The sequence below is a fragment of the Babylonia areolata genome, chromosome 26 (assembly GCF_041734735.1).
Source record: "Babylonia areolata isolate BAREFJ2019XMU chromosome 26, ASM4173473v1, whole genome shotgun sequence".
In the NCBI taxonomy this organism is placed as follows: Eukaryota; Metazoa; Mollusca; class Gastropoda; order Neogastropoda; family Buccinidae; genus Babylonia; species Babylonia areolata.
The window spans coordinates 5,550,445-5,578,145 of record NC_134901.1 but is presented as its reverse complement, the minus strand read 5'-3'; the positions used below and the strand labels follow the sequence as shown (position 1 = coordinate 5,578,145).

General features: G+C 42.4%; 2 protein-coding genes across 2 annotated transcripts in view; one reads left to right on the top strand and one right to left on the bottom strand.

Moving 5' to 3' along the window:
- The window catches only part of LOC143300813 (adenosylhomocysteinase-like), a 16,195-nt gene extending 11,646 nt beyond the window's left edge, over positions 1–4,549 (top strand). The window contains exons 7-8 of the mRNA XM_076614742.1: positions 1,095–1,289; positions 3,223–4,549. Coding sequence (XP_076470857.1) covers positions 1,095–1,289; positions 3,223–3,354 — 327 coding nt within the window. The 3' untranslated portion in view covers positions 3,355–4,549. The remainder of the gene's footprint in view (positions 1–1,094; positions 1,290–3,222) is intronic.
- LOC143300814 (mitochondrial inner membrane protein OXA1L-like) lies at positions 3,553–27,701 on the bottom strand. Its single transcript, XM_076614743.1, has 9 exons — positions 27,619–27,701; positions 25,654–25,833; positions 24,897–25,101; positions 21,849–21,992; positions 19,392–19,477; positions 13,777–13,941; positions 12,404–12,508; positions 10,521–10,683; positions 3,553–7,233 (listed from the first exon to the last, which is right to left on the bottom strand). The coding sequence occupies exons 1-9, from the start codon at positions 27,691–27,693 to the stop codon at positions 7,079–7,081; spliced, it is 1,278 nt and encodes a 425-aa protein (XP_076470858.1). The 5' UTR covers positions 27,694–27,701; the 3' UTR covers positions 3,553–7,078.

Here is a 27,701-nt window from a genome sequence, read left to right as displayed (position 1 = left end):
TGACGGTGTGAGAAGGGTGAAGAGGAGGGGGGTGGAGACTGAGGGGGCGTGGCCTCACATTCATATTATCACTTGCAGAAGTCACAATGCATCCATTTCTTTTTCAGTTTTTTTTATATTGTGGTTGTTCTAGTATGATTTTGTGTGTGCAGATATCCATTTGTCCAGAAAATGATATTTTTGTGCAAATTACCAGACTAATGTTTGTAATGAACAAGTTGAAAATGTGACAAAAAACAAAACACTGATTTCAAAACAACAGCATGTCACTTAAAATGCATAAAATGGGAAAACATCATGTGTTTTGTATTCTTTATTCATTTCCCTTTCAGAAAATATATACTTTTATGGGTCTTTCTCCAATAACAAAGAGCACAGAATTTTTTGAAAATTTATACCCGTTTTTTGTGAAAAAACCCTGGCAAATAGATTTCACTTAAATCTTATTTTCCTGGCAGCGAAAGGGTTAAGAGCATGTACTTCCTTTTCACTCGCCTATAGTCATTTTTTTTTTTTCTTATTCCTACCCCATAGTTGCCAATGACAGTATTTCACACTCACATTTTATGCACAAATGAAAAATCATATCTGCCCTTATACATAATAAACAGAATCAGCAAGAATAGAAACAGCCACTTCTGATTTCTCTACTTCAGTGGAGTAATATTTTTGTTTAGGTCATGGTAGGATAAATAGGGCATAATTTTAGAGAGAAATTTCCTATTTCAGTGCCAACTCATTCATAAACAGAGATAGGAACACTGGTATCACCATTAGCTTTTTGATTGTTGTTGTTTTTTCTCCAATGATTGCCCAGTACGAATTGTCATTTTGACAGACAGAAAATACAAAAAAACTTAGCCGTATGGAGAGCACAGGACAGGAGTCATAATGGCTGCCGGAAAAAGAGGGCGCTAGCCAGCGGGACAAAGGGGAGGTTACCTACTTCCGGGAGGTTATTGGCCGTAGTTTCGTTTTCTCCACATAGGCGGATAGTAGTTTGCACAGGCAGGAATGTCAGACCCCTGCCGGAGTCTGCACTAGTTGGGTCACGGTTAAGTATGTGTAATTAAATGTCATTTTATTGTACCCAGGTGGACCGATACACCCTGAAGAATGGACGTCACCTGATCGTCCTGGCTGAGGGTCGTCTGGTGAACTTGGGCTGTGCCCACGGCCACCCCAGCTTCGTCATGAGCAACTCGTTCACCAACCAGGTGCTGGCCCAGATTGAACTGTGGACCAAGAATGACGACTACAAACTGGGCGTTCACATGTTGCCAAAGAAGGTGAGAAAGGAACAATAGAATGCATTTGTTAAGGAGCTGGTGTTTTGATGTCTACTGTCACAGTTTCGTCATCATCTTTTTTTCTTTTCTTTTTCTCTCTCTCTCTGTTCCATTATCTGCACCATGTTAGTGTTATTACTTCCACACCACTCATTCCAAGTCTCACATGCACAGCCACACCTGAGTTAGTTTGTCACAGTCCCTGTGTTGGCAATCCACTGAGGACTATTAACGTTAGGTCACCAGAGGGCCACACACCAGAGGAGAATTTTGTCATATTTTGTTACAACTGATTGCAGTTTGTTCGTTCTGATGTTAGGCAGACACCAAAACAGTTAAAACAAATTGATTTTTGGCTAGCTAGGATAATTTGGCTGCTTTCTTGTTAGAAGTTAGGCTAAACATCCTGGTATACTGAGCGCAGATTGGGGAAGCGAGTTACACTACAAGTCTCAGGTGATGCGCCACAGCCAAAGCCAGTCTTGTGTACATTTATACCGAAGCTGTATTATGCAATCATGAGGGTTTTAGTGTTCCTGAAAAGGATTAGAACAAAAATGTCTTCAGATTAAGAGAGTTTTTGCAGCTTTTTTATCTGGCCAACCACACATACATTTAACATTACCATGTCTATCTTTGTGAATTATATAGCAGTCTATATATATGTCAAGAGACAAGAGCGTATACCTATCGCAAAACCCTATAGAGAACTATATTAGAAACAATGATAGATGCTACTGTGTCCCTGAAACAAATACCGACCACTACCGATACTCTTACTTCCCAAAGACAGTAGTTGAGTGGAACCACCTAGACGATACCATCGTTCACAAAAAGTCGGTGGATAGTTTTAAATCGGCTCTGGCAAAAGCCAGAAGCCAGTAACACCAACGTGCTGCGCACCCCCCCCCCACCGTCGCGTTTACGCCAGTAAATGGATGTTGCGACGTATGTATCCAGATCCAGCAGTCAGTCTGTTTCACGGAGACATAGTTTTCCTTCACAGTATTTTTAAAGTGGTTTCTGTGTTAGTATTAGCTGAATACTCAGCTTATAACAGAGATTGACATAAGCTTACAGTTGGGCCAGTTGCAAAGTGAGAGCTATATGGCTTCTCCACCGCAGTGGAAATTTATTTGTCTTTTGTGCAGGACCGTGACTTTCAAATTAGGAGGCAACATTGCACTGGCTTTTAGTGCTGCAGCCTTGGGGGCTAGTTAACTTTTGAGGACCATCCAACACTGACAGTGCCAATGCTCTCTTGGCTGAGAGAATGGGGATGTAACTTGGGAAAGACACTGTCCCTTGTAATCAAATTCTGATCCAGATACTCAGGACAGTGATTGCCTCCTGTGCGGTTCTGATGGTCATTGTCATACATTGTAAACTAAGATAAAAAATATATTTAAAAAACCTTTTGTGAATGGTTGATCAGAGCAAAGTTTGGGACAGGTTGGAGAGGTGGGTTATGTGAATACATGATTTGACAATTTATTGGACTAGTTCTTTTTATTCTCTCGTGCTGATTTCACCTTGAAAATAGTTCTGTGATATTTTATTTCTTGGACAGGATAACCTATCAGTTGTATGAAACACAAATCTTTTGTATTAATTTTTTTTACATGCATTTTGATTAAGCTGCATATCTTCTTTGACCAGATCTGTTTAGATTTTGTTTGTAAATTGTTTTTTTTAGAATGAATAACATCTGGTTTTGTTTTGTTTTTTACCAGATCTGTTTAGAGTTTGTAAACGGGTTTTTTTAGAATGAATATCGTCTTATGTATATTTTGTTTGTAAATTGTTAGTTTTTTTTTTAATATGAATATTGTCTCTGGTGGTGTTTTTTAACCAGATATGTATAGGATTTGTTTATGACTTACTTTTTATGACATGAAGATTTCTTAACAAATGATGTGTGTGTGACCTGCAGCTGGACGAGGAAGTAGCAGCCCTGCATCTTGACCACCTGGGCGTCAAACTGACCAAACTGGAAGAAGAGCAGGCCAAGTACCTGGGTGTGCCACAGGAAGGGCCGTTCAAGCCTGAGCACTATCGTTACTAGTTGTCTCTTCCTGCAGCTGAATCATACATGATCACAGGACTCGGAGCCTGTGTACATGGTGGTGTTTTTTGGGTTTTTTTTTATCCCATTCAGCCAGATACCTGCTGCATTAAAACCTGACGTCTGTTGCTTATGTCACCACTTGTTGCTACGCAACAAAACAGCCACTCCATCATTTTTTTCTTTTCTTTTTTCTTCTTTTTGTTTTTTATTCATTGGGAAGCCTGTTGCTATTTTATAAGCTGATCTGTTGGGGTTTTTTTTAAACTCTACTTTTTTCTTTATCATATACTTTTACATCCCATCTGTTGTTTTTATTGCTGTAGCCCATGTGTTCTTTTACTGCCGAACAAATCAAGAGCAGCAAAGCTCACACAGCTGAGATTAAAACATAATTGGGGAAGTCGAATGTATTTGGTGCTGTGCTCTTGAAACTACTAAACTGAAACTCCCAGAACAAGCCTTTTACCTTTTGGTCAGAAAATGTTTGGTTAAGGGAATTATTCTCCATGATAACGTTAGCTTGATGCCCTGACAAAAGGCTAGCTTTTTAAACTACTCACAGCTCCTTTGGAATTTTGCTAACCATAAACGTCCATAGCATTTCAGGGTTGGAAAAGACTTGTTTTACACTTCAACAGTACAGGTGGTGGCCCTTGTGTGCTGAGTGTGTCAAAAGAAACCCACGCTTACAATTGTAAGACTATTCATTCATGTGCTTGAAGGGTCAAAATTTCCTTTTTAATCAGTTAATGACCAATGAAGGAAAGCAGTGCTTAATTTGTTCACTCAAGTCATTCCTTATATTGTCTGTCAAAGCCTTCCAGAGTCCTGAAATTTCAAGTGTAACTTGTGAAGTTTAAAGCTTTCAGTGTCTCTAGGTCATTTTCCACCCATGATGCAGGGTTAGGGTTAAAGGAAGATAGCAAATTGTTGGTGTATTTTGAAGATAATGTGAGACGAGTGTGTGTGCGTATTTTTAAAAAATCAAATTCAATCAAGTCTTGCCCTAACGCTGTAAGATAAAAGTGAGATTAACAATGTGTCTGTCTCGGTGTTGTGTTTTTATTGCTCCACCTTTTATATTTCTTGTGGAGTTTTGTTGTTGTTATGCTCTTATTTTAGATACATATTTTGAAATGCAACTGTTCCACTTGAATTTCGGAATGCATGGAAAATAAATGAAGGAAAGCTGCTCGTGATATTTGTTTCTTAAACTTTTAAAGAATGAATGCTTGCACAAAGTCTGTAACTGATCCTTCTCAGTTTGGGGGGCATTTGATCTCTCTGAGTTGATGTTTCCAACCATGCCTTCTGAACTGATTTTAGTTTTATCAGTGGGCGCTCAAGTGACAAGTTGGTCAGTGAACTAAGGTTTGATGTTCCTTTTCCACCTGGGTCGAGTGGGCTACAAGTACAGTTTCACCTTATTCCATACTGTTTTATCTTTGGACTAGTTTGAGGCAGTTCACTCGACATCATGACCTGAAGCCTAACCAGATTGTTCTGGTACATTTGATAAGATTAAAAAATATATGTTACACAGAGAGTGATTTTTTTTTTCTGCTAAGGTATTCTGAAATTTTTTTAAAAAAATTATCAATTTAAGATTTCCAACCCCTATCAAAGTGAACATGTTTGAAACATATGCAAATCTTGACTTCTGTATAGTTTTTCTTTGGTGTTTTGTTTTTTTAAATAAGACAGCACAACAAACCTTGATGAAACAATGATTGTACGTAATCATTTTATTTACAAAGAAACAAATTTAACGAGATACACATGCCAAGAGCAGCAACTTGTTCAAAATGATGGTGTTTCATCTAACAAGAATGTATTTCTTTGCACAATTCCTTGGGACATAAATATTGAACTCACAACAAAAGTGATTCTGTACAGTAAATGCTGTTAAAAGTGCAAACACCACTTATCTGATGTGACAGAAATGAAAGCACTGTTTTCAAATCACAATTAGGATTTTATCACTCAGACAGGAGTAAAAGTTTTTTTCCACTGTTTACTCTCTTCTGCAGAGTAATTGATTTTTATCTTACTGCTAATGACAATTCAAGTCTTAACTCTCTCCGGACAACGGAATGCGAGCATTCCTACATAAAATGTATTTGGTTTCAGACAATGTAATATCATTTTCCAAAAATGAAAATCCGTCACACGCTGTACATGTGATTTTGCGATAGCCAAGCAGAGTGCGCTATTCTGTGTCACTCTACAACCGAATGGCATGATTGGCCAGCCTGTCCTGTGTGGCCTGTCTCGCACACACGCTGACAAGTCACTGACCAGTCATCTGCTCACATGCCAGCCTGTTAGCAAAACGGGTTCTCAAAATATTGTGGAGCGAACAAGACAGCGACTGCAACATTCTAGTGTTGCCGAATTACTTGAAATACTACAAACTGAAGGGTCGGACATTGAAGAGGTGGATGATGAAAAAGAAAATGAATTAAGTGCAGAAAGCGAGCATGGGTATGGTGAATGCTCGGTATGGTGATTGGGGGTGAAAAATTGGCGTTATTTTCTACATAATGGCAAAACTAAAAATAAGATGAGAACTTTGATTTTATATATGTGTATGTAATAGCCCAACATGTAATAAACCAGTTCTGAAAGTTTTATTTTCCTACTCTATACACGGGGGAGGTAATCTACTTAGGTTATCAGCCGTAGCTACTTTCGTTTTCTCCGCATAGGCTGGTATTAGTTTGCACAGGACAGGAATGTCAGACCCCTGCCGGAGTCTGCACTAGTGGGTCATGGTAAGTATATTACTTGAACGTAATTTTAGGAAGAAAATTTCCTTTTTCTTACTCTATTTTGTAATTTTTTTTCTAAACCTTTACAAATGGACCATCTGTGGGGAAAAGCAAAGGAGAAAACTTGTCCCAAGTGAATTAATATCTGATCTTACAAACTGTACAGTTTACTTTTGCCTAAAACTGCTGTTGCAGTTTCAAATGTGTCTGCTACTCACTATTTCTACCAGTGTTTTGTACACTGCAAATGGCTTTGGCTAACTTTTGCTAAGAATTATTCAAACGCTTGTGCTGTCAAAACAGGGTGTGTTTCAAGTTCTTGCTCCCCTTCCGATCCCATATCAAGCTTCCATATCGTATTGAAATGCAAGCTGCCTTGAACAAGTCTGCTGCTGCTGCTTTTACATCTACGGTCTCTACAAGTGGGCTTTAGGTATGACTATTCATCCTGCCATTTAGGCAGAAATATTTTTCACTAGGGGAGTGAAATTCATCTGATGCAGGCATGGATTACATGATATATGAAAACAAATATTTTAACTGATAAGCATGCATATGCACACGCACTAAACTGGAAAGACACCAACAGTTTGTTAGCACATGATCAGTATCTTGACATGGGAGATCAAAAACCAACTCGAAACTTCCCTCTCTCATTTCAGAGGTCCAAACTATCCAAGTTCATTTCCTCACCTGCCATCAAAATAAAGATAATGCCTCAGGTTTTCTTCATCTGGAAAGAAAACCTGTCACCATTACTTCTGAAACAAACCATTCATCGGGAAGACAATCCCAGAACAAACTCGCATACTGAAACTTTCCGAGACGGACACTCACTCAATCTGTGCACATTAACAATCTGTCAATCCACATTTGGACTTATCAAACCAAGTCTACAGATTCAAAACCACCATTCACTCTACGCTTGAACACAAGGCTGTTGGTCCATGTTACGACTTGGATTTTGAGGACACTTGTGCCTTCACTTTGGTAGGGTCGTAAGAGTAGGTCTTCTTGATGGGGCCCTGCCCGGCTTTCTTGAACTGAAGCGCATCAAGTCTCTGCCTCTCCTCCATCTGCTGTGCCAGTTTAGCGTTGCCCATGGCTGAAACAAGAGGCCAAATCCTCATGTAAATAATCATCTGATTATTATAAAGAAACTGCCTTATTTGTAGGGGGGGAGGGAGTCTCCTGAAACTATCAAACAATAGAAAAAATAATAATGTCCAGAAAATCCTATGCAGTAATCAGATTTACTGGACCAGACTCTGAAAAAGATAGTAAGTCTTACTTGTTGCTATTCACGTTTTTCCCCCAATATTAACTGTCACACCTAAATGTGACAACATGCTGTAATACAGGTGGTGGCAATGACGGTACGTTTCTTGTGAAACCAGGGAGATAATTCATAACGGGTAATCAATGCCACAACATTAATAGATGATGATGCACATGCAGAACATTTGTCTTCCATGACCTCAAAAACCATGCTGTGACAACTCACCAACAACAGGGGAAAAAAATGTCCCTTATTCTGCCGTCTTTCATGACTTGCTGTAATGGTGACCTCAATTTAAGAACCCCCCACTTCCACGCTTCAGGTCAGTAGATTCACTTCCATGCATATGTCTACAGATTTATGAGGGGACTGTGAGAGGGATGTGGTAATGGTCTTCACTCCAGAAGGCTTAGCAGGTGTCCTGCATAATCATGTAGAATGAGAACAGCACCACTGAACACCATCACAGTGACACAGAAGCAAAGCAGGGTCTCCTCAGGTATGGCGCTGGGAGTGGACCTGAAAACTGGGTACAGCTATGTATTGGGGACTCGGATAGACCATCATGGGAGAAATGCTACTATGTATAATGGGGCAGCAAAAAAAAAAAAAAAAGGCTGTGACATGACTTATATAACAGATACCTCACATGAAAACATTTAATAGACTATTTTCCAGATTTTTCTCCTCTTATATGGAAACGCAACACTCCAAACATGTCCTGTTCTGCAATGCTTTTCAAACTCAGCCACAAAAATGTAGTCCACAAAATTCAAGAGAAACAAACCACACCAACACAGACACTTGAACCTGTGGCCTACACAAAGTTTCTTTCAGATATCAGCACACACCATTTGTATTTGTATTTCTTTTTATCACAACAGATTTCTCTGTGTGAAATTCGGGCTGCTCTCCCCAGGGAGAGCGCGTCGCTACACTACAGCGCCACCCATTTTTTTGTATTTTTTCCTGTGTGCAGTTTGATTTGCTTTTCCTATCGAAGTGGATTTTCCTACAGAATTTTGCCAGGAACAACCCTTTTGTTGCCGTGGGTTCTTTTACATGCGCTAAGCACATGCTGCACACGGGACCTCGGTTTATTGTCTCATCCGAATGACTAGCGTCCAGACCACCACTCAAGGTCTAGTGGAGGGGGAGAAAATATCGGTGGCCGAGCCGTGATTCGAACCAGCGCGCTCAGATTCTCTCGCTTCCTAGGTGGACGCGTTACCTCTGGGCCATCACTCCACTATCTATCTTTTCCCAGGAAAAAGGTGGTCCCATAAAAAAAGTGGTTAAACAATGAAAAAAAATGACAGAGCCCACAATCTTTAAGACAGCTCACAATATTTGAATTCTTCACAAAATTTCTCCTTTAACAGAATTATATATAAGAATGAAAATGAAAGAGCTCACAATCTTTGAAGTCTTGAACATGATCTGCCTTTCAATAACAATAATAATAATGATGAACATTTGTTGAACACTTTCCTCCCTTAAAGAGAGCTCAAAGCGCTTTACAATAAGGCTGCGGCCATAGTAAACCCGGTTTTTTACTGCCGTCTTTTTTGCCGGCCCGGGTAAAAGAACCTGCCCGGCTTAACTGCTCTGTGGCGTCACCGATGACGGATATGGGTGGCCATAGTGGAGCAGGCCCGGCCCGGCATTTTCAACCCGTCGTTTCGACTTTCGTGCAAAACGTCCGTTTGCCGGGTCGACGGAAAGGAAAAGGGAAAGGGGAAGGACTCCGTTCCTAATTTTTCAATGACTTATCTCCCTTGCAAACATGGACGAAGAGAAGTTGATCAGTGCTGTGAGGCTCAGAACATTTATTTACAGCAGGAGTGACAAAAGACATGCCGACAGAGATCTTGTGGCGGCTGCATGGGAGAACATTGCGAAAATGGGGAAAATGGAAAGTGTGCACACTAAATTGCTGGGTTTTTTTTTTAAATTCACATGTCTCTCTCTCTCTCACACACACACACATACACACATACGCACGCACGCACGACACACACGCACGCACACACACACAAACACACACACACACGCGCGCGCGCGCGCACACACACACACACACCACACGCACACACACACATATGTGCGCGCAGATGTACACACTAGAACTGCTCGGCAGAAGTTAGTTGACTTTTCTCGAAGATCAGGTGCACAGAGTTCAAGAAGATGATCAAAAGAATGAGGTGTCATTCTGATGTACTGATGAAACTTCTCTGAGTGATTGCGCAGCTGGGGCATCAGATGGTGATATTCTCCATACATGTGTCTCCATCTGTTGATAGGATGAACAGCGAAACGTCATAGGCTCCCTCTTTTCTTTCTCCACCACCACCACAGCAACAACAACGATCTGTTCCGTTTCGTCCGCGCCATTTTGATAGTGACGATTCACATTTCCCTTGACCGCACTTGGCCTCAGCAAGAGACGGCCGTCAAAACTCCGGAAAGCCGGGTTTACTATGGCCACTTTGACAGACCCGTTCTACCGGCTAAAGAGACGGCCGTCAAAACTCCGGACGGCCGGGTTTACTATGGCCGCAGCCTAAACACTGAACACAAACACACACACACGGAATAACTCACAAGGAAGAAGAGGAAAAAATTATGAATTTGCGCACAATAATATAAAACAGATTCAGAGACTATGTGTACCACATTACATAATTACACATGCACACACATACACATACAAACCCACACACACACACCGAAAGAGAGAGTGAGTTTGCATGGCTTATAACTGAAAAGGTATGAAGGTCTATGGTTAGGCATTTTCAAACAGATGTGTTTTCAGACCAGTTTTTCTATAAGAATGAAAAGTAAGGAGAGCTTACAACTTTTAAAGTCAACCTTGAATCACCTTTTCCATGAAATCATAGCTACTAAAGAAAGAAAATTACGAAAGCTCACACTCTTTGAAGTCTTAACCATGAATCGTCTTTCCCTAAAAATAACACTTATTAAAGAATGAAAACAGAGCTTTGAAATGACAAAAAAATAAACAGAGCTTACAATCTTTAAAGTCTTAACCATGAACAGTCCTCTTCCCAGAAACAGCAGTTATTAAAGAATGAAAACAAAACGGAGCTTACAATCTTTGAAGCCCTCCAGGAAGCCTTTCTTCTTGGGCAGAGTGGTGGGAGGGTGCTGCACCATCTTCTCAATCCTGAAGAAGGACCGCACGGCCGGTATCTTGAGGAACAGAACTTGCACCAAGGAAAACGCGTTGGACGTGAACCAGTAGCACAACATTGCCTGCAACATTCATTCACCACAGGCACACACATTTCAAGAATGATTGCGGTTTTGAAAGTTTGACTAATTCTTAGCAACGGTTAACTCACTCAGTACTGCCAGTTCACTCCCCTGACTTCCCCCACAGACAGCCCATTTGTATGGGTTAGAAAAGAAAAAAAAATCACCCAAAAACAAATGTTAGAAGTTATGAAGTGAAATTTTCCAAACTTATCACAAACTGAAACACAACGAGTTAGTTGGGGACAAAATATAAAACTTCCTCCCTTATGCTATCTTCTAGTGATATGAAAGTAGCCATAATTTTTGTTTGAAATTTGCACACACTTATGACTGTATAAATGAATCCAGGAAAGGACAATGAGTCTGAAACAGTTTGAATTCAGAAAGTTATACAGCCCCGATCGAGCTCCTTTGTCTGAAACAGTTTGAATTCAGAAAGTTATACAGCCCCGATCAAGCTCCTTTGTCTGAAACAGTTTGAATTCAGAAAGTTATACAGCCCCGATCAAGCTCCTTTGTCTGAAACAGTTTGAATTCAGAAAGTTATACAGCCCCGATCGAGCTCCTTTGTCTGAAACAGTTTGAATTCAGAAAGTTATACAGCCCCGATCGAACTCCTTTGTCTGAAACAGTTGTCTGCCAACTGACTGGGAGGAAACTGGGTAAGTCGCCATCGTTGACACACACTCTTCATATGAACCAATCAACTCGAAAATTACTCTCGTACTTGCAAGCACAGCTACACACTCTGCATTTATTGGTTGCATTGGAGAGTGGAAAGGTCAGCTCAGATATTTTTTTGCTTATAACATCATTAAATCAGCAAATTAGATGCCACTCCAAAAATTCTGAACTTTATAAGACCCCACTGAGCTCCTTCATCTGAAACAGCTGTGAACAGTATGGCCTCGATTGGGGCCTATTGTCCAGTTAGAGTTAACACGTGGCTTTTGCAATTTACAGGTCAATACAGGTGCCAAATTAATCTGTTAAGCATGCAATCAAACACACATGTCAAAGACCCTGTAATCTTATCATACCACCATCCAGTCAGTTATGAAAACATGAACATAACCAGCATCTCAAACAATGTATAGCTGGGTAAAAAAATAATAATAACAAATCTCACCCCTACACAAAGAGAATGTGGGAGTTGCAGCCCACAATTTCATAAGACAAAGACCAATGAAGTAGCTCAGCAAAATCACAAGGTTTCCTCTAATGGCTGGTTTCACAGCTACCTGACTTTTTGTTCACTTTCAACACAAGGACTGTCACAAAACAAGCCCAAGTGAGCATAAAACAGGCTAAGCAGTGAAAGGGATAACAATAATAATAATAATAATAATAACTTTTTTCTTTCTTGTTTGGGGGGGAGATTTGTGGACTGCGATTCTGAAGTTCACTCGCATGTATACACAAGTAGGTTTTTACTTATATGGCTGTTTTTTTTATCCCCACTGTGAATAACACTGATGATGATGATGATGATGATGATGATATAGATACTTGTTTAGCACCTATCCTCAGTCGGAGACCAAGCTCTAAGCGCTTTACAAGCACGGGGTCATTTGCACAACAGACTGCCTATCTGGGTAGAGCCAACCTGACGGCTGCCACTGGACACTCATCATTCATTTCCTGTGTCATTCAATCAAATTTCAGGCACACACATACACACATATACTCATAGGGACATGTAACAATGACGACTTACGGCTGGGAAGTTGGAGATGAGCGGCAGCATGATGAGGGGCATCCCTCTCATGAACCACTTCATCGTGTGACTCATGGTGCCTGCCTTCACCCCGTCCACACCCAGCTGAACACAAAACAATGCTCTCAGGTAAAAAAAACAAACAGCAACATGGTCCACTTCTCACACAATTCAGCTAGAAAAAGGGTATTTTCTTGTTAAAATCATGTTTATTTAACATACTTACCGTGACCCACTGGTGCAGACTCCGGAAGGGGTCTGACTCCCTGTTCTGTGCAAACTACTACCCGCCTATGGGGAGAAAACGAAAGTAGCCAGCTATAAAAGCAATTTTTATGAGCATCTTCATTCAGCTCTAAACCCTTGTTAGCAGACTCTCTCTGACTTTGGTCTGATTCACAAACCTTGTTTAAGTTTAATCTTCTGTCTATTACCTGACTAATTTTGGACTAAATATAGTGTCAAGTACATTTGTCTCAGTGATGTGAAAGTTATGCACAAATTTTTTTCTACTGCAAGCTGATTAAGCCTTACCTGATGAAAGTGTGTCATCACAAGTTACTGGAAATGTTGATGGTTTTTGTTGGTTTTTTTTGTTTTGTCTTTTGACATTCATTAGCAGTTGTTTTTCTTGTTAAATCAACTTCGTTTTTACAAAGTCCATAAAGTAAATTAATCGTACTTCTATTCATTTCAAATGCTCACCTTTGGTTCCACCTCTCTCCCTACCCTGTTTCCCCTAACTCACCTTCAACTCATCCCTCCTCTCCTACTTTATAAACAGTAACATTCAATGTCAATACTTTACCACAAATGTCTACAGTCACCAGTGTATGTGAAGGGACATCAAACAAAATTTCTCAACCTCCAATTAAACTCATCACAGCTAGGAGAAGAATTCAACTTCATACTGAAACATATCGCATTCATGTGAAAAACACAGCAAGACCTTAAGGCATGACAATTGTGGCAGGTCCACTTCCTTTGTGTTAGCTGTGCTTGACTATGTATGTACACATATGTATGTGTACATAACTACATGCATGTATATGAATGTGTATTGTGTGTGTGTGCGTTCATGTAAGTTTGTGCCTGCCTATGTGTGTGTATGTGTTAGGGTAGCTGTTAGGTACACATGTATTGTTAAAATGTATGTATGCTGTGTGTGTGTGTGTGTGTGTGTGCATGTGCGTGTGCGTGTGTGTGTGTGTAGTCATATTTTGGTGTGTGTGTGTAACATAGATGTAATGTTTTATGTTAACAAAGCGTTTTCGTAAAGCATCTAGAGCAGATTTCTGGACAGTGTGCTATATAAGTATCCATTATTATTATCATTATTATTATCATGACTATGACAGGCAGAGGACACCGACCTCGATGGTCAGCAGAAAGGTTGCCATAGTCATCAAGGGCATGGCGTAGAAAGGGTCTGGCAGGGTGAGGTCGGTGAACCAGAGCAGACCCCCGGTTTTCATGCTCTCCACAGGTAAGTTGGCCATCTGTCGCAGCCCGACAAACACCGACACAAACACCGGCAACTGAAAAAAGATTGGAGACACAATCAATCAAGAGTTTTCAGTTTCACTTTCAGTTTCTGAAGGAGGTGTCACTGTGTTCGGAAAACGCCATATGTGTTTACACATTGTGACCAGCTTATGATTAGCAGCAAAACCCAACACACTAGTCAGGCCTTGAGAGCATGCACATATATATATATATATATATATATATATATATATGTGCGTCTATCAGTGGATTTCTTAACAGAATTTTGCACAAAGACAACACTTACTTTGCTACTGGTTCTTTTTCAACGCGCCAAGTGCATGCTGCATTTGGGACCTTGGTTTATCATCTCATCCAAATGACTAGACCGCTCAGTTTGGTTTTCCAGTTTAACTTCAGAGAAAAGACAAGACCAGGATTCAAACCCAGGCCCTCACAGACACTGTTCCAGCAGATAAGTGTCTTAACTATTCTGACACCTTCCTCCACAATTAATCAAAAGGTTTTGACAAGAAGTATATGCAGGTGCACAACCTTGAGAGGCTAACACTATATATATATATATATACACATACACACACACACACACACATGTCACTGTATATATATATATATATCTAAATGGAGTCTCCCATCAGACTGATGGATGAGTAGGCAGGCAGGTTTATCTGTCGGTGTGTGTCCCCATATGGAAGAAGTGGCCGATTCTGGATGTGCAGCACTTCTCATAGGTGTTGCAAGGGAAAATGTCTCCAGAAGCTGAGCCATGCTTCCTTCGCTCACGCTTCTCCTTAATGGCCAGCGTTCTCTTGTTTTCAAACGTCTTTATGCCACTAAAGCACAGACATCCTCCAGAGAGAGTGGTCAAGGGCATCAGTTTTCCAGGAAGCGATTTCTATGTCACAGGCTTTGTGGTCTGTCTTCAAGGTGTCCTTGAAGCGCTTGCAGGGTCTTCCAAGTTCACGGTGGCCTTCCTACAGCTGGCCATACAAAAGCATCTTCGGGATCCTGCTGTCTGTCATGCGGATAACGTGTCCTGTCCAGCATAGCTGGCACTGGATCAGCAGGCTTTCGATGCTGGGCAGGCCACTCCTCTCTAGGACCTGGAGGTTGGAGACCGTGTCTTGCTGAGGATCTTTTGTAGGCATCCCTGGTGAAATTGTTCAAGTTGTTGAATGTGACGGCGATACGTCGTCCATGTTTCACAACAGTACAACAAGGTGGTCAGCACAACAGCTCTGTAGGTTTTGATTTTGGTGCTGAACCTGATGCCTTTGTTGTTCCACAGCCTGTTGTTGAGTCTGCCAAAGGTGGAGCTGGCCTTGGTGATGCGCAGCGTCACTTCTGCATCAAGGGCTCCATTGCTGCATAGGGTGCTGCCCAGGTAGCAAAACTTATCGACTGACTTGATCTCTGTGTCATCGACCTTGATTGCAGGTGGTGGGGAGACACTGGTGTTATGTGAGCTAGCTGGTTGGTGCACTGACTCGGTCTTGCTGAGGCTGATGGTGAGTCCAAAGCAAGTGTGGGTGCCAGGACACAGCCCTGCTTCACTCCATTTACCACAGGGAACGGATCCAACATGTCAGTATTTTCCTGTACTCTCGCCTGCATGCCATCGTGGAATGATGCAATCAGCTGGATTAGGCTCTCTGGGCAGCCAAACTTTAGGAGGATCTTCCACAGACCACGTCGGTTCACCATGCTGAAGGCCTTAGTCAGGTCTACAAAGACCATGTGGAGCTCCTTGTTCTGCTCATGGCACTTCTCTTGCATCTGGCGTACGGCAAACACCATGTCACATGTTCCCCTGCCTGAGCGGAAGCCGCACTGTACTTCAGGGATGACTGTGCTGGAGACATGGTCAACCAGTCTGTTCAGTATGATACAGGTGAAGATCTTGCCGGTGATGCAGAGGAGAGAGATTCCACTGTGGTTATCGCAGGATGTTTTGTCTCCATTCCTTTTGTAAATGTGGACAATTGGAGCATCCTTGAAATCCTGGGGGACCTCCCCTCTCTCCCAGATAGACTAAAACAGGGCGGTCAGCTTATCTGTCAGCACCTCGCCTCCATACTTGTAGATGTCAGCCTGGATTCCATCCACTCCTGGTACTTTTCCTGACGTTGTCAGCTTCAGGGCCTTCTGGGTCTCAGCCTTGGTGGGAGGGGCAGCTAGCGAGTCACTGACTGATAGTTGTGGGAGGCCTGCAACTGCCTCATCAGATACAGACTCCCTGTTGAGGAGGGTGCTGAAGTGCTCTGCCCAGCGGGCAAGGATGCCTTTTTTGTCTGTCAGGAGGGTTGTCTGATCCAAGGCTCGGACACGGGTTGATCCTGTGACTCTCAGCCCATACATAGCTCGGAGACCATCATGGAGGGTCTTCATGTCGTGAGCATCAGCAGCAGACTGAAGCTCTACGGACTTTCTCTCCCACAAGGTGTTCTTCATCTCACGCAGCCTCTTCTGTACGAGTTGCTTGGTTTGCAAGAACTGGTTCTCCTTCCTCTGGCAGTCTTTACCGGAAATGTGATCCTGATGCTGTTTGTTCAGGAGCTTGGAGATTCCAGAGTCGTTCTCGTCAAACCAGTCTTTGTGGCTCCTCTGTACAAAGCCGAGTGTGTCAACTGCTGCTGTGTACACAGCATCTCTAAAGCAGTAAAGGTGCTCCATACCTCTTCTACATCAGTCAATGCAGGAATTTCTTGGAGAGCTGCTTGGATTTGTTGCTGCAGCACGTCCTTGGTGATAGGGAGGCGGTTGATGTTCAGCTTCCTAACGGGTTTCTGCCTGGCTGGTTGGAGCTTGCACGCAAGTCTGATGTTCATCTTGCTGTGTACCAGGCGATGGTCCGACCGACTGCTCCTCTCATGCAGCGTGTAATGGAAACATCACTTCTGTCCCTCTGCTTCTTCTGTCCAATAACATAGTCCAGCATGTGCCACTGCTTGGAGCGGGGGTGCATCTATGTGTTCTTGTACTTGTCCACTTGTTGGAAGAGGGTGTTGGTGATGGTCAGTCCATGCTGCGGGCAGAGTGAGAGCAAAAGCAGTCCGTTGGAGTTGCACTTTCCAGTGCCATGCTGTCCTAGGACTTTTGGCCACGAGGAGAAGTCCACGCCGACGCAGGCATTGAAATCCCCAAGGATGATCAGCCTGTCCTTTCTGTCTACCGCTGAAATGGTGCAGCTGAACTCCTCGTAGAAAGATTCTTTGATGTCATCAGGGTTGGTTATCATCGGGGCATAGCAGCTGATGACTGTGGAGAAGCGATCCTTGGACAGCTTCAGACGCAGGGTCATCAGCCTATCGTTTATCCCAAGTGGAAGGCTGTCAAGCTGTCGTGCAAGTTTAGTTCGTATGGCAAAGCCCACACCTGAGGTTCTTGGGGTGCCATCTGGCTTCCCAATGCAGTAGAAAGTGTAGCCCCCTCCAACTTCCTCCAGCTGGGTTTCACTGGCAAACCTGGTTTCGCTCAAGGCTGCTATGTCCACCTGGCAGCGATCAAGCATTCTAGCAATGAGCACCGTGCGCCTTCCTGGTCTGTCGTCTCTGTCTAAAAGGGTGCAAACATTCCAGTCACCCAGAGTCAGGGCATGACTCCTGGTTCTTTTCTTCTGTTGTTTTTGACCACTAGTGTTGGATGTCCAAGTAGATGCTGTTTCCTACTATGTACTAGGCGAGGCAGGCTTTGTTTAGGGATCTTTTTATCTCCCCTTCCCCATGTGGGGAGAGCAGTGGTCCCTAAAAAGGGCTGCTCTGACACTGTGGGAGGATACGGGCGCCGCATCTGCCCCAGTCACCTGCATGCAGAGTCATGACTAGGAACTGCCAGCAGCATCCTCTGCCTGTCCCCGTTACCTCTTCTCCATCGCCACAGGGCTTGGGAAAGCTGGGTGTTGAAGGGCTAGCTCGTCATTCCAACATTAGCCTGGTTGCCCGACCAGCTCAGGTGACTTTTTTTTTTTAGTGAGGAGGAGTTGTGCAGTCCCTTCCCCACTCTCTCGCCTACTGGTGCTCACAGTCCCACAGGTGCAGATACTGCCACGTGTAGGACGGCCTCGGCAGGTGCAGGTTTTTTCTTCGGAGCTCCGTCTCCTAGGAGGACTTCCAGCCAAGGATAAGAGCTCACCCTGCCCTTTGGTCATCCTCTTCCGTCTTCACAGCCGTTGGGAAAGGTTTCCTCCTCCGCCTGGTCCATCGTTGGGAGACTTCACATGTGGCAGGTAGTACTGGGTTACATGGTACCAGTAGCAAGGGCTATGCCCCTGACCTGACTGCTATATATATATATATATATATATATGTAATATCACATGGTGAAATTATAATCACGATTGAAAACTTTTCTATTCAAACAGTCAATAACCGGTGAAAACTGAAATTGCCAACACACACATTCAAAACATCATGAGAATCAAAGACCTCAGTTCACAGTGGCTCTTTCTGGGGCAGATATACTGTAAAGTCATCATTTTCATCTTGTAATATAAACTGAAGAAGTATAACAAAAATAAAATCAATGTGGTCCATGCCTTGAGGATGAAAAGCCCTTGACGTACACAATATGATTCTTAAAAAAACATACTGATGGGATACCAGAAAAGAACAGAAAGATTTCAAGTTTAATGTGCTCACTGACACTAAATAAATTCCAAATGCATGTTTCACATTATCAGTGCATCCATGATAAATGATACTGGATGTGCTACACAAGGGAACCTTGCTTGTTTACGCATATATATCTACATGCAGGCCAACTGCCAAGTGCATGAACGTACGCACGCACGCACACACACAAACACACACACACACACACACCACCTCAGCTCACCATACCACACACACATACACACAACACAACACACACTCTCTACATCACATCACATCACACCGCATGCAAACACAAAATACATACACTTCCACACACACTTGCATGCACACACACAGACACACATACACATACACACACACACACCACACCACAAACACCGCACCAAAACCAAACACCACCCCCAACCACCTACACACACACACACACACACACAATTTTCCATCTGCCATTGAAAAGGGAAAGTGGTGTTAAATTCAAACTAAAAAGAAACAAGTCAACACTACATGGCCACCCCCCAAAACCAGAGTATGGCTGCTGATATGGCAGGATTAAAAATGGTCATGCAGGTAAAATCCCACTCAACTGAACTTGGGAGCCACAGTCCTCAAACGCAAAAAGCAAGAAATCACCAAAGTCATGCACACACACACACACACACACACACACACACACACACACACAAACACACACACATGCACACACACACGCACACACAAACACACACACACACATGCACACACACACACACAAACACACACACATGCACACGCACACACAAACACACACACACACACACACACACACACACACACACACACACACACACACACACACACACACACACACACACACACACACACACACACACCTGTGCCAGAGGCACCAGGAAGTTCCTGAAAGGTTTGATCTCGTTCCGTTTCATGAACTCCATCAGTTCATGACCAGCCCTGGATGCTGCAACAAACAACAACATATGAGGTATTGCTAGTAAATGAATATAAACAGGACTTTTTTTTTTTTTTTTTTGAAAGGTAATACACATAAACTCCCACTTACACCATATATGAGTGAACATGGGAGTCGCTTCCCACAAACAACAGAAAAAGGTTTCAGTTTTCACTTTCAGTTTCTTTAGGAGGCATCACCACGTGTGGACAAAAGGAAATTTTCTATCTAAAATTACGTTTAAATAACATACTTACCATGACCCAACTAGTGCAGACTCCGGCAGGGGTCTGACATTCCTGTCCTGTGCAAACTACTATCCGCCTATGCGGAGAAAACGAAACTACGGCCGATAACCTCCCGGAAGTAGGTAACCTCCCCTTTGGACAAATCTATATTTATATCAAACCCAGCCTCTCACAGACATTGTACCGGCAAGTAAGTGTCTCAACTCCGGATGAAGGACCCTGATCGGGCCCCCACTGTTTACAACTGTTTCAGATGAAGGTCCTCAAACAGAACCTTAGATAGCTTTTTTTGGAGCGGCACCTAATTGTATAATGATGTTATAAACTAAGAACATCTTAACTGAACTTTCCACTCTCCGCGATCCCAATAAATGCAGTGTGTGTTGCTGTGCTCGCGAGCAGGAGGGATATTTTCGTGGTGACGGGTTCACGTGAACAGTGCGTGCCAGCAATGGCGTCTGACCCAGTTTCGTCTCTGTCACCGTCACAAGGCATACGGCAGAATTAGAAGAAGGGACCCTGCCGTGGCCATATAACATTCTGAATTTAATCTGTTTGAAACTCTTTGTGATTTCCTGGATTTGTTTTGTCAAGTCATTAGTCTGTGTACATTTCCAACAAAAAATATGGATACTTTCAGTATCTCACTGTATGATACCAAAAGAAGGGAGGAAGTTTATATTTTTGTGCCCAACTAACTCGTTAAGTTACTGATCAGTTTATAAGACAGGCACAATAGCCGAGTGGTTAAAGCGTTGGACTGTCAATCTGAGGGTCCCGGGTTCGAATCACGGTGACGGCGCCTGGTGGATAAAGGGTGGAGATTTTTACGATCTCCCAGGTCAAGTGGAGTGATGGCCTAGAGGTAACGCGTCCGCCTAGGAAGTGAGAGAATCTGAGCGCGCTGGTTCGAACCATGGTTCAGCCGCCGATATTTTCTCCCCCTCCACTAGACCTTGAGTGGTAGTCTGGACGCTAGTCATTCGGATGAGACGATAAACCGAGGTCCCGTGTGCAGCATGCACTTAGCGCACGTAAATGAACCCACGGCAACAAAGGGGTTGTTCCTGGCAAAATTCTGTAGGAAAATCCATATTGATAGGAAAAACAAATAAAACTGCATGCAGGAAAAAATACAAAAAAAATGGGTGGCGCTGTAGTGTAGCAACGCGCTCTCCCTGGGGAGAGCAGCCCGAATTTCACACAGATAAATCTGTTGTGATAAAAAGAAATACAAATACAAATACAAATATGTGCAGACCTGCTAGTGCCTGAACCCCCTTCGTGTGTATATGCAAGCAGAAGATCAAATACGCACGTTAAAGATCCTGTAATCCATGTCAGTGTTCGGTGGGTTATGGAAACAAGAACATACCCAGCATGCACACCCCCGAAAACGGAGTATGGCTGCCTACATGGCGGGGTAAAAACGGTCATACACGTAAAAGCCCACTCGTGTGCATACGAGTGAACGCAGAAGAAGAAGAAGAAGAAGATCAGTTTGGAAGTTCTCAGTTCATAAATTTGTTTTTTGGCGATTTTATTTCTTACCAATACTTGGACTGGCTGTGGGGAAAGTCAGGGGAGCTAACTGGTAGTACTGAGTGAGTTAACCATTCTGGCACCTTCCTTCAATGAAGAATGAATGAATGAATCTTTATTTTCCAACGGTGAAGATATTAGCACTTTGGCCGACTTACACATCTGCCGTTGTTCTAAGAGACACACAAACATGTACGCATATAAATATAGTTATACTTAATACTTAATACATGTATAATGTACGAGTATAACACAGCGTCAAACTGAGAGACACAACATCGCTCACATCTGTACGAGTAACACACACACGCACACACACACACTAACACACACACACACACACACACCAAGGGAAAAACAACAACAAAACCCTAGCATGAATGCTACACATGAATGATTCAAGTGAAATTAACACAGAAAAGTAATGATAACATTTTAAACACAGATGTAAGAGACATAAAAGACAGCAAATAAGGCGACGGATAATAGGGATACGGACAGATATACACATTATGTGAAAGACAGAGAGAGGGAGAGACAGAGGGGGAGAGAGAGACGAAGGAACAGCAAGAGACCAGCAGACTCCTCACCTTCCACAGCATTCCCGCTCTGCCTGGCCTGGGTGAACTTTTCCTGCAGGCGCGTCATGGTGGGCATGTGGTTGTGCATGTGGGCCACGTTGCGCTGAGACTTGATCACCAGGGGAAACATCATCAGCCGTACGCAGATCGTGCCTGGAGGACAGGGAAACACACAGGTTGAGTACTGCAACAACATGCTGCGTGGTGCTAGCATGCACGGCGGCTTTATGGCGTTACCCTCCCAGTCAAACACATCACAAAAACTAAAGAATCAAAACTGATGGAAAACGACATAGACAGCTGACTTTGTGAATACACTCAAAGTCAACTCATTTGAAAATATCAGCAAAAAATGATTCTGACACTGTTGAAAGCTAGCAGTTTTAAAAGTTACAGTCAAATTTCACAACCTTGTAACTTTGTCGTGAGAACTACCATTTTCAAAGAATGATGTACCGACTTCACCAGACAAAATTTTGGCAATATGATTATTAAACAGCACAATCTCTCCATATCTATCGCATCTATCATAGGATATGAAACTTGGGATCTGTCTTCTGGTTTGATTCTAGCAGACGCTAGGCTTTCAGATACAGAAAAAGTAACGCTTTGGGTGGAAGCAAACTTCACCAGTTTCATTCTCTGGAAAAGCTATTTCTTCAAAAATATCATCAATTCTTCAAAAATATCATCAACTAACAATACCCTTGTGGTCCAAAAAAATCAACTTCAAGCCATAGATAAACCAAGTATGCATATCATTATCAGCATGTAATCTCGCCCTCTTTGAGACAATGTCTTTTGAGTCACTGACATCTGTAATGCGGGCTCTGTGTGATTAATGAGCATTCCAAATGTAAACAGTAACTCAACTGTGTTGATATGCACTGAGTGTGTGCATGTGTGTGCATGTGCATGTGTGTGTGTGTGTGTGTGTGTGTGCATGTGTGTGTGTGTGTGTGTGTGTGTGTGTGCGTGTGCCAATGTACAAGCACTTACAAGCATATGCGTCAAAACTTCTACAATATTTGTGTTCGTACGTAATTTCCAATCCATGTTTGTACCCTTGATATACTATCACCCCAATATTCCATGTGACCCAGATACACTTGATAATTCATTCTGCCTGCATCCATGTGAAACTGGTTGTCTTGGGTATTCTAATACTTCATCAAGTCTGTCTGTATTCAACGTAAAACTGTTCGTCTTTGGTGTTCTCCGACATCATGAAGTTATCAACAAATGCTGTGAGAGCATCCCCTTCCCCTCCTCCCAACCTGTGTTGTCTTATATCACCATGTGTATCTGTATTCAAATAAAAATATTTGTCTTTGTGTTTTCTTTCATGATCATGTACACATTGTATTCATGTTAAACTTGTTGGTCTTAGGGGTTCTTTTATATCAAAATGTGCCTCTGTATTCTTGTAAAATTGTTTGTCTTACTTTGTCTTTGATGTTCTCTTACATCACAAAGTGCATCTGTATTCAAAAGCGAAAAAAAATCAATGTCTTTTGACATCATGTTTTCGCCCTCCCCTCCCCCCCAACCCTGTACCCACAAAGCTTCAGTTTGTTTCTCCAAGAGACATCATTGCCATCTCCCTCCCACAGCCTCCTCATCATTTTTTCTTCTTTTTTGTTTAGTTCGTGGTGTGCGACTCCCACATTCACTGATATATACAAGTGGGCTTTTATGCGCATGACCATTTTTACCCCCACCATATAAGCAGTCATACTCCATTTTCGGGGGGTGGGGGGGGGGGCTGTCAGGTATGTTCTTGTTTCCACAACCCACCAGACACTGACATGGATTATGGAATCTAACGTGCTTATTTGATCTTCTGAATGCGTGTACACACGAAGGAGGTTCAGGCACAAGCAGGTCTGCACATCTGTTGACCTGGGAGATCGGAAAAATCTCCACCCTTTACCCACCATGTGCTGTGACCGGGATTCAAAAACCCGAGACCCTCAGACTGAAAGTCCAACGCTATAACTACCGTAAAGTTCAGTCTATAAGCCGCGACTTTTTACTCCAGCTTCAACCTGTGCAGCATTCAGTTCTACTCTGCTCAAGTGTACACCCTCATCATGCCGAAAACATTATGCCTATGACGCAGCCTTCAAATTGAAGGCAATCGACCTAGCAGACGACAAGTGCAAGCGACGAACCAGCAGCAACCTCCACCTTCATGTTCATGAAGTGAAAGCGAGACTGAAGTCAGTGACAAGATGGCGGAGGAAGCTGTGCTGGTTCTCTTCAACTCGGACACTGAAGACGAAGATTTCAGTGGATTCAGTGAGCAGGATGACATTGAATAAATGTGACTATCCCTAAATTATGGATCTTATTTTCGTTGTGTTTATTTATTATTTTTTTGTGGCACTAGCAGTATTTTCGCTTGCTTTTCTGTGTTGTTCCCGCTTGTGTTTATTTCATAACCTACAGTATTGACAGCTTTTCTGTAGTATCAGTATGTGTTCCGGTACCGGAAATAAGTGTGGCTTATAAGCCAGTGCAGCTTATGTATGTATAAAGTTCAATTTTTTTCCAAAATTTAGTGGGTGCGGCTTATATACCAGGGCGCTCAATATACCGAACTTCACGGTACTCAGCTCTTGTGCCCATCATCCTCAGTTTCAGTTTCAGTTTCACTTTCTCAAGGAGGCGTCACTGCGTTCGGACAAATCCATACACGCTACACCACATCTGTTGAGCAGATGCCTGACCAGCAGCATAACCCAACGCGCTTAGTCAGGCCTTGAGTGCATGCTTACATATTTGTGTACCTATGAAAGTGGATTTCATTTTACGTAATTTCGCCAGAGGACAACACTCTCGTTGCCATGGGTTCTTTTTCAGTGCGCCAAGTGCGTGCTGCACACGGGACCTCGGTTTATCGTCTCATCCGAAAGACTAGACGCTCAGTTTGATTTTCCAGTCAAACTTAGGAGAAAGGGCGAGAGCGGGATTCGAACCCACACCCTCACGGACTCTCTGTATTGGCAGCTGAGCGTCTTAACCATTCTGCCACCTTCCTCCTATCATCCTCACCAATGACGATGGCCTCCCACCAGGGCAGGCCCCCGGAGACGTGCAGCATATCCAGAGCCTGCTGCACCACACCGCTGGGTGACCAGCTGCCCAGCCCCACACTGCTCAGAGTAGGCTCCCCTAGGGCGTTGAGAGCTTCCGGCACAGCCACTACCTGGTCCTCTGGCAAAGGTGGTGGTGGTGGAATGTAGTCTGTGGGAGTGGCCTGACAATGACATTATAATAACAATAATACTAATGATATGATAATAATAAATGATAATAATAATAATCATAATAACAATAATTGGAAGTAGTTCATTTATATAGTGCCTAATCAAATGATTTTGCTCCAAGCACTTCATAAATGACCTTTGGTACTTACATTTAATTTGTATAATGATGATAAACTTAGTTAACATGGAACATACAAGCCTTGGGCAATATTATTATGATAATGAGCTAGCACTTCACAATATTAACTTAGAAAAAATATTTTTGTGTTGATTTGTGTGGGAGTAATGCCACTGAAACAGTGCAGGTAACAGGATAGAAAAAACATAAGAGAAAAGAAAACAACAATGGTCAGTGACTGGACTCGACTGAGTGTACGCATTTGCTCTCACATGCCCTTGGACACACATAATGACACATGCTTCTTATTTGTTGTTATCTTCCTTTCAACTTTAATTTCAGGAATTCAAACATAAATGTAACAGAAACAACTTGAGTTTTCAGTATGAGCAAAGCAAGGATTTTTTCCATCTCTAAAATTCACCTTATCAGCTGCAGCATCAATGACAGCTGAGGCCGTTTTTGTTGCTGACTGGGAACTGCTCCATCTGACAGGGGTCACCGTCGCCAAGGTAACCAACCGGTGTTTGCAGTTCCGTGGAACATGGCTATGTAGGAAGCTGGACAGTGATCTGTGCCTTGGCTGAACATGTTTAATGTGGCCCTGCAAAAACGATAGAATGACACTTCAGCACAGCACCATTTTATGTACATAATCTAACGGGTCTGTTGAGTTTTAAATATTAGTGCTTTACCAACAACCACAAAAAAGCAATGTCAGACACACCATTGAAAAAACTAACACTTATCTTTGGGCAGTGATCAAATCCACTGACATGCAACATCGTTTGCATGTGTGTGTGTGTGTGTGTGTGTGTGTGTGTGTGTGCATGCACGACTGTGCACAAGCATGAGTGTACACGCCATGGAAAAAATTCCAAGTGGTAAATTCTATTAACATGTTTGACACTGTAACAATGAACAAGACATCAACATTGAGACAGATGGGTCAACTGGTCCATGCCTTGTTCACAGAATGAACTCTGCATAACCCACATGGTACTGCCAGGATTCAAACACAAGAACCTAACACAAAAACTTAGCCAAAAAAAAGTTGGATATGCTGAGCCTGCTATTGCATCCTCCTATCACTTTACTAGCCACTGAAAATTTTCTCAAAATGTAGACAGCCACTGGGCTCTCATAAGTAATGGATCAATGGCAAACCATATACCCCAAATGATTTATGATAGCAATACATGGTGATTATACTGCTGGAACAAGAGACATGGAAACCCCTCTACCAACCCTGCAGGCACAGCAAGCCTTGCTCAAGCTTTTTCATTCCCTGCTGGTCTTTCAAAAGAAGTTGTATTAGATCTGCTTAGTTGTTGCTGTTTGTCTTTTTCTTTTCTTTTTTTTGTTTTTTGTTTTTTTTGGTTTTTTTTTTTTTTTTTGGTTTTGTTTTTTTGCTTTTGTTTTTTTTGCTTGTTTTTGTTTTTGTTTGCATGTGTGTGTGTGTGTGTGTGTGTGTGTGTGTGTGTGTGTGTTGTGTGGTTAAAAGTGTTGGACTTTCAATCTGAGGATTCCAGGTTCAAATTTCTGGAACGGCACCTGGTGGGTAAAGGGTAGAGATCTTTCTGATCTCCCAGATCAACATATGTGCAGACCTGCTAGTGCTTGAACCCCCTTCGTGAGTATACACTTGCAGAAAATCAAATATGCACCTTAAAGGAAACAAGACCATACCCAGCATGCACACCCCTGAAAATGGCAGGGTAAATATAAAAAGAGAAAAAAAAAGTTATACATGTAAATGTCAATAAAGATCAGCAACAACCATTGGACATTATAAGGAAGAAGAAGTGTGTGTGAGTGAGAGAGAGAGAGAGAGAGAGAGAGAGAGAGAGAGAGAGAGAGAGAGAGAGATTCCCCTAAAATCCTAGCTTAATGACAGGTACTTACACATTCCTAATTAATGGTACATTAATGTAAAACTTGCTGTGTTGAGTTACTGAAAAATACACACTTAACTAAATGGATTGGGTATTACAACATATTTAAAGGACGTTTATTTGAATGTGTTACTCTCTGCAGTGTTTTTTAGAGGCCAACTTAACCTGAAAATCATGACCACACTTGGAACTTTAACGTTGTTCCGAAGTACTAAATGCATGCATATTCTGAAAGAAATGCAAACTAAGATGAGATAAGTAACACTGATAAAATTTGGAAATGTATGTCATCCTGACCATTAAGTTTTGAGTCCATAATCAGTATTCGTTATTTTTTTATGATTATGTCATCATGTTGCAGACGAAACAAGCAATGCCCTTCAGATGCCGGTGCATCATGGTGACGTTGTGAACAAATGCCAAAGTTCTGTCAGCACGGAAACATTTTTTTCGTGTAAAACTATTGTCTTCTTGCAAGTATAACACCCGTTTACCTGGTGCTGAATTAAAATGCAATATTTCAGCTGAGACCTGCCAAAAGATCTCACATGCTGCAAGCAGGCAGCCATGATTGTTA

What these genes read in the sequence shown, in the direction of transcription:
- LOC143300814 (XM_076614743.1), bottom strand. Translation starts at nt 27,693, where the DNA reads ATGGCTGCCTGCTTGCAGCATGTGAGATCTTTTGGCAGGTCTCAGCTG. An exon ending in TCCTGGTGCCTCTGGCACAG is followed by an intron (nt 13,942 to 19,391) that starts GTGTGTGTGTGT and finishes ATCTTTTTTCAG; the next exon opens with TTGCCGGTGTTTGTGTCGGT. An exon ending in CCTTTCTGCTGACCATCGAG is followed by an intron (nt 12,509 to 13,776) that starts GTCGGTGTCCTC and finishes TTTTGTGTTCAG; the next exon opens with CTGGGTGTGGACGGGGTGAA.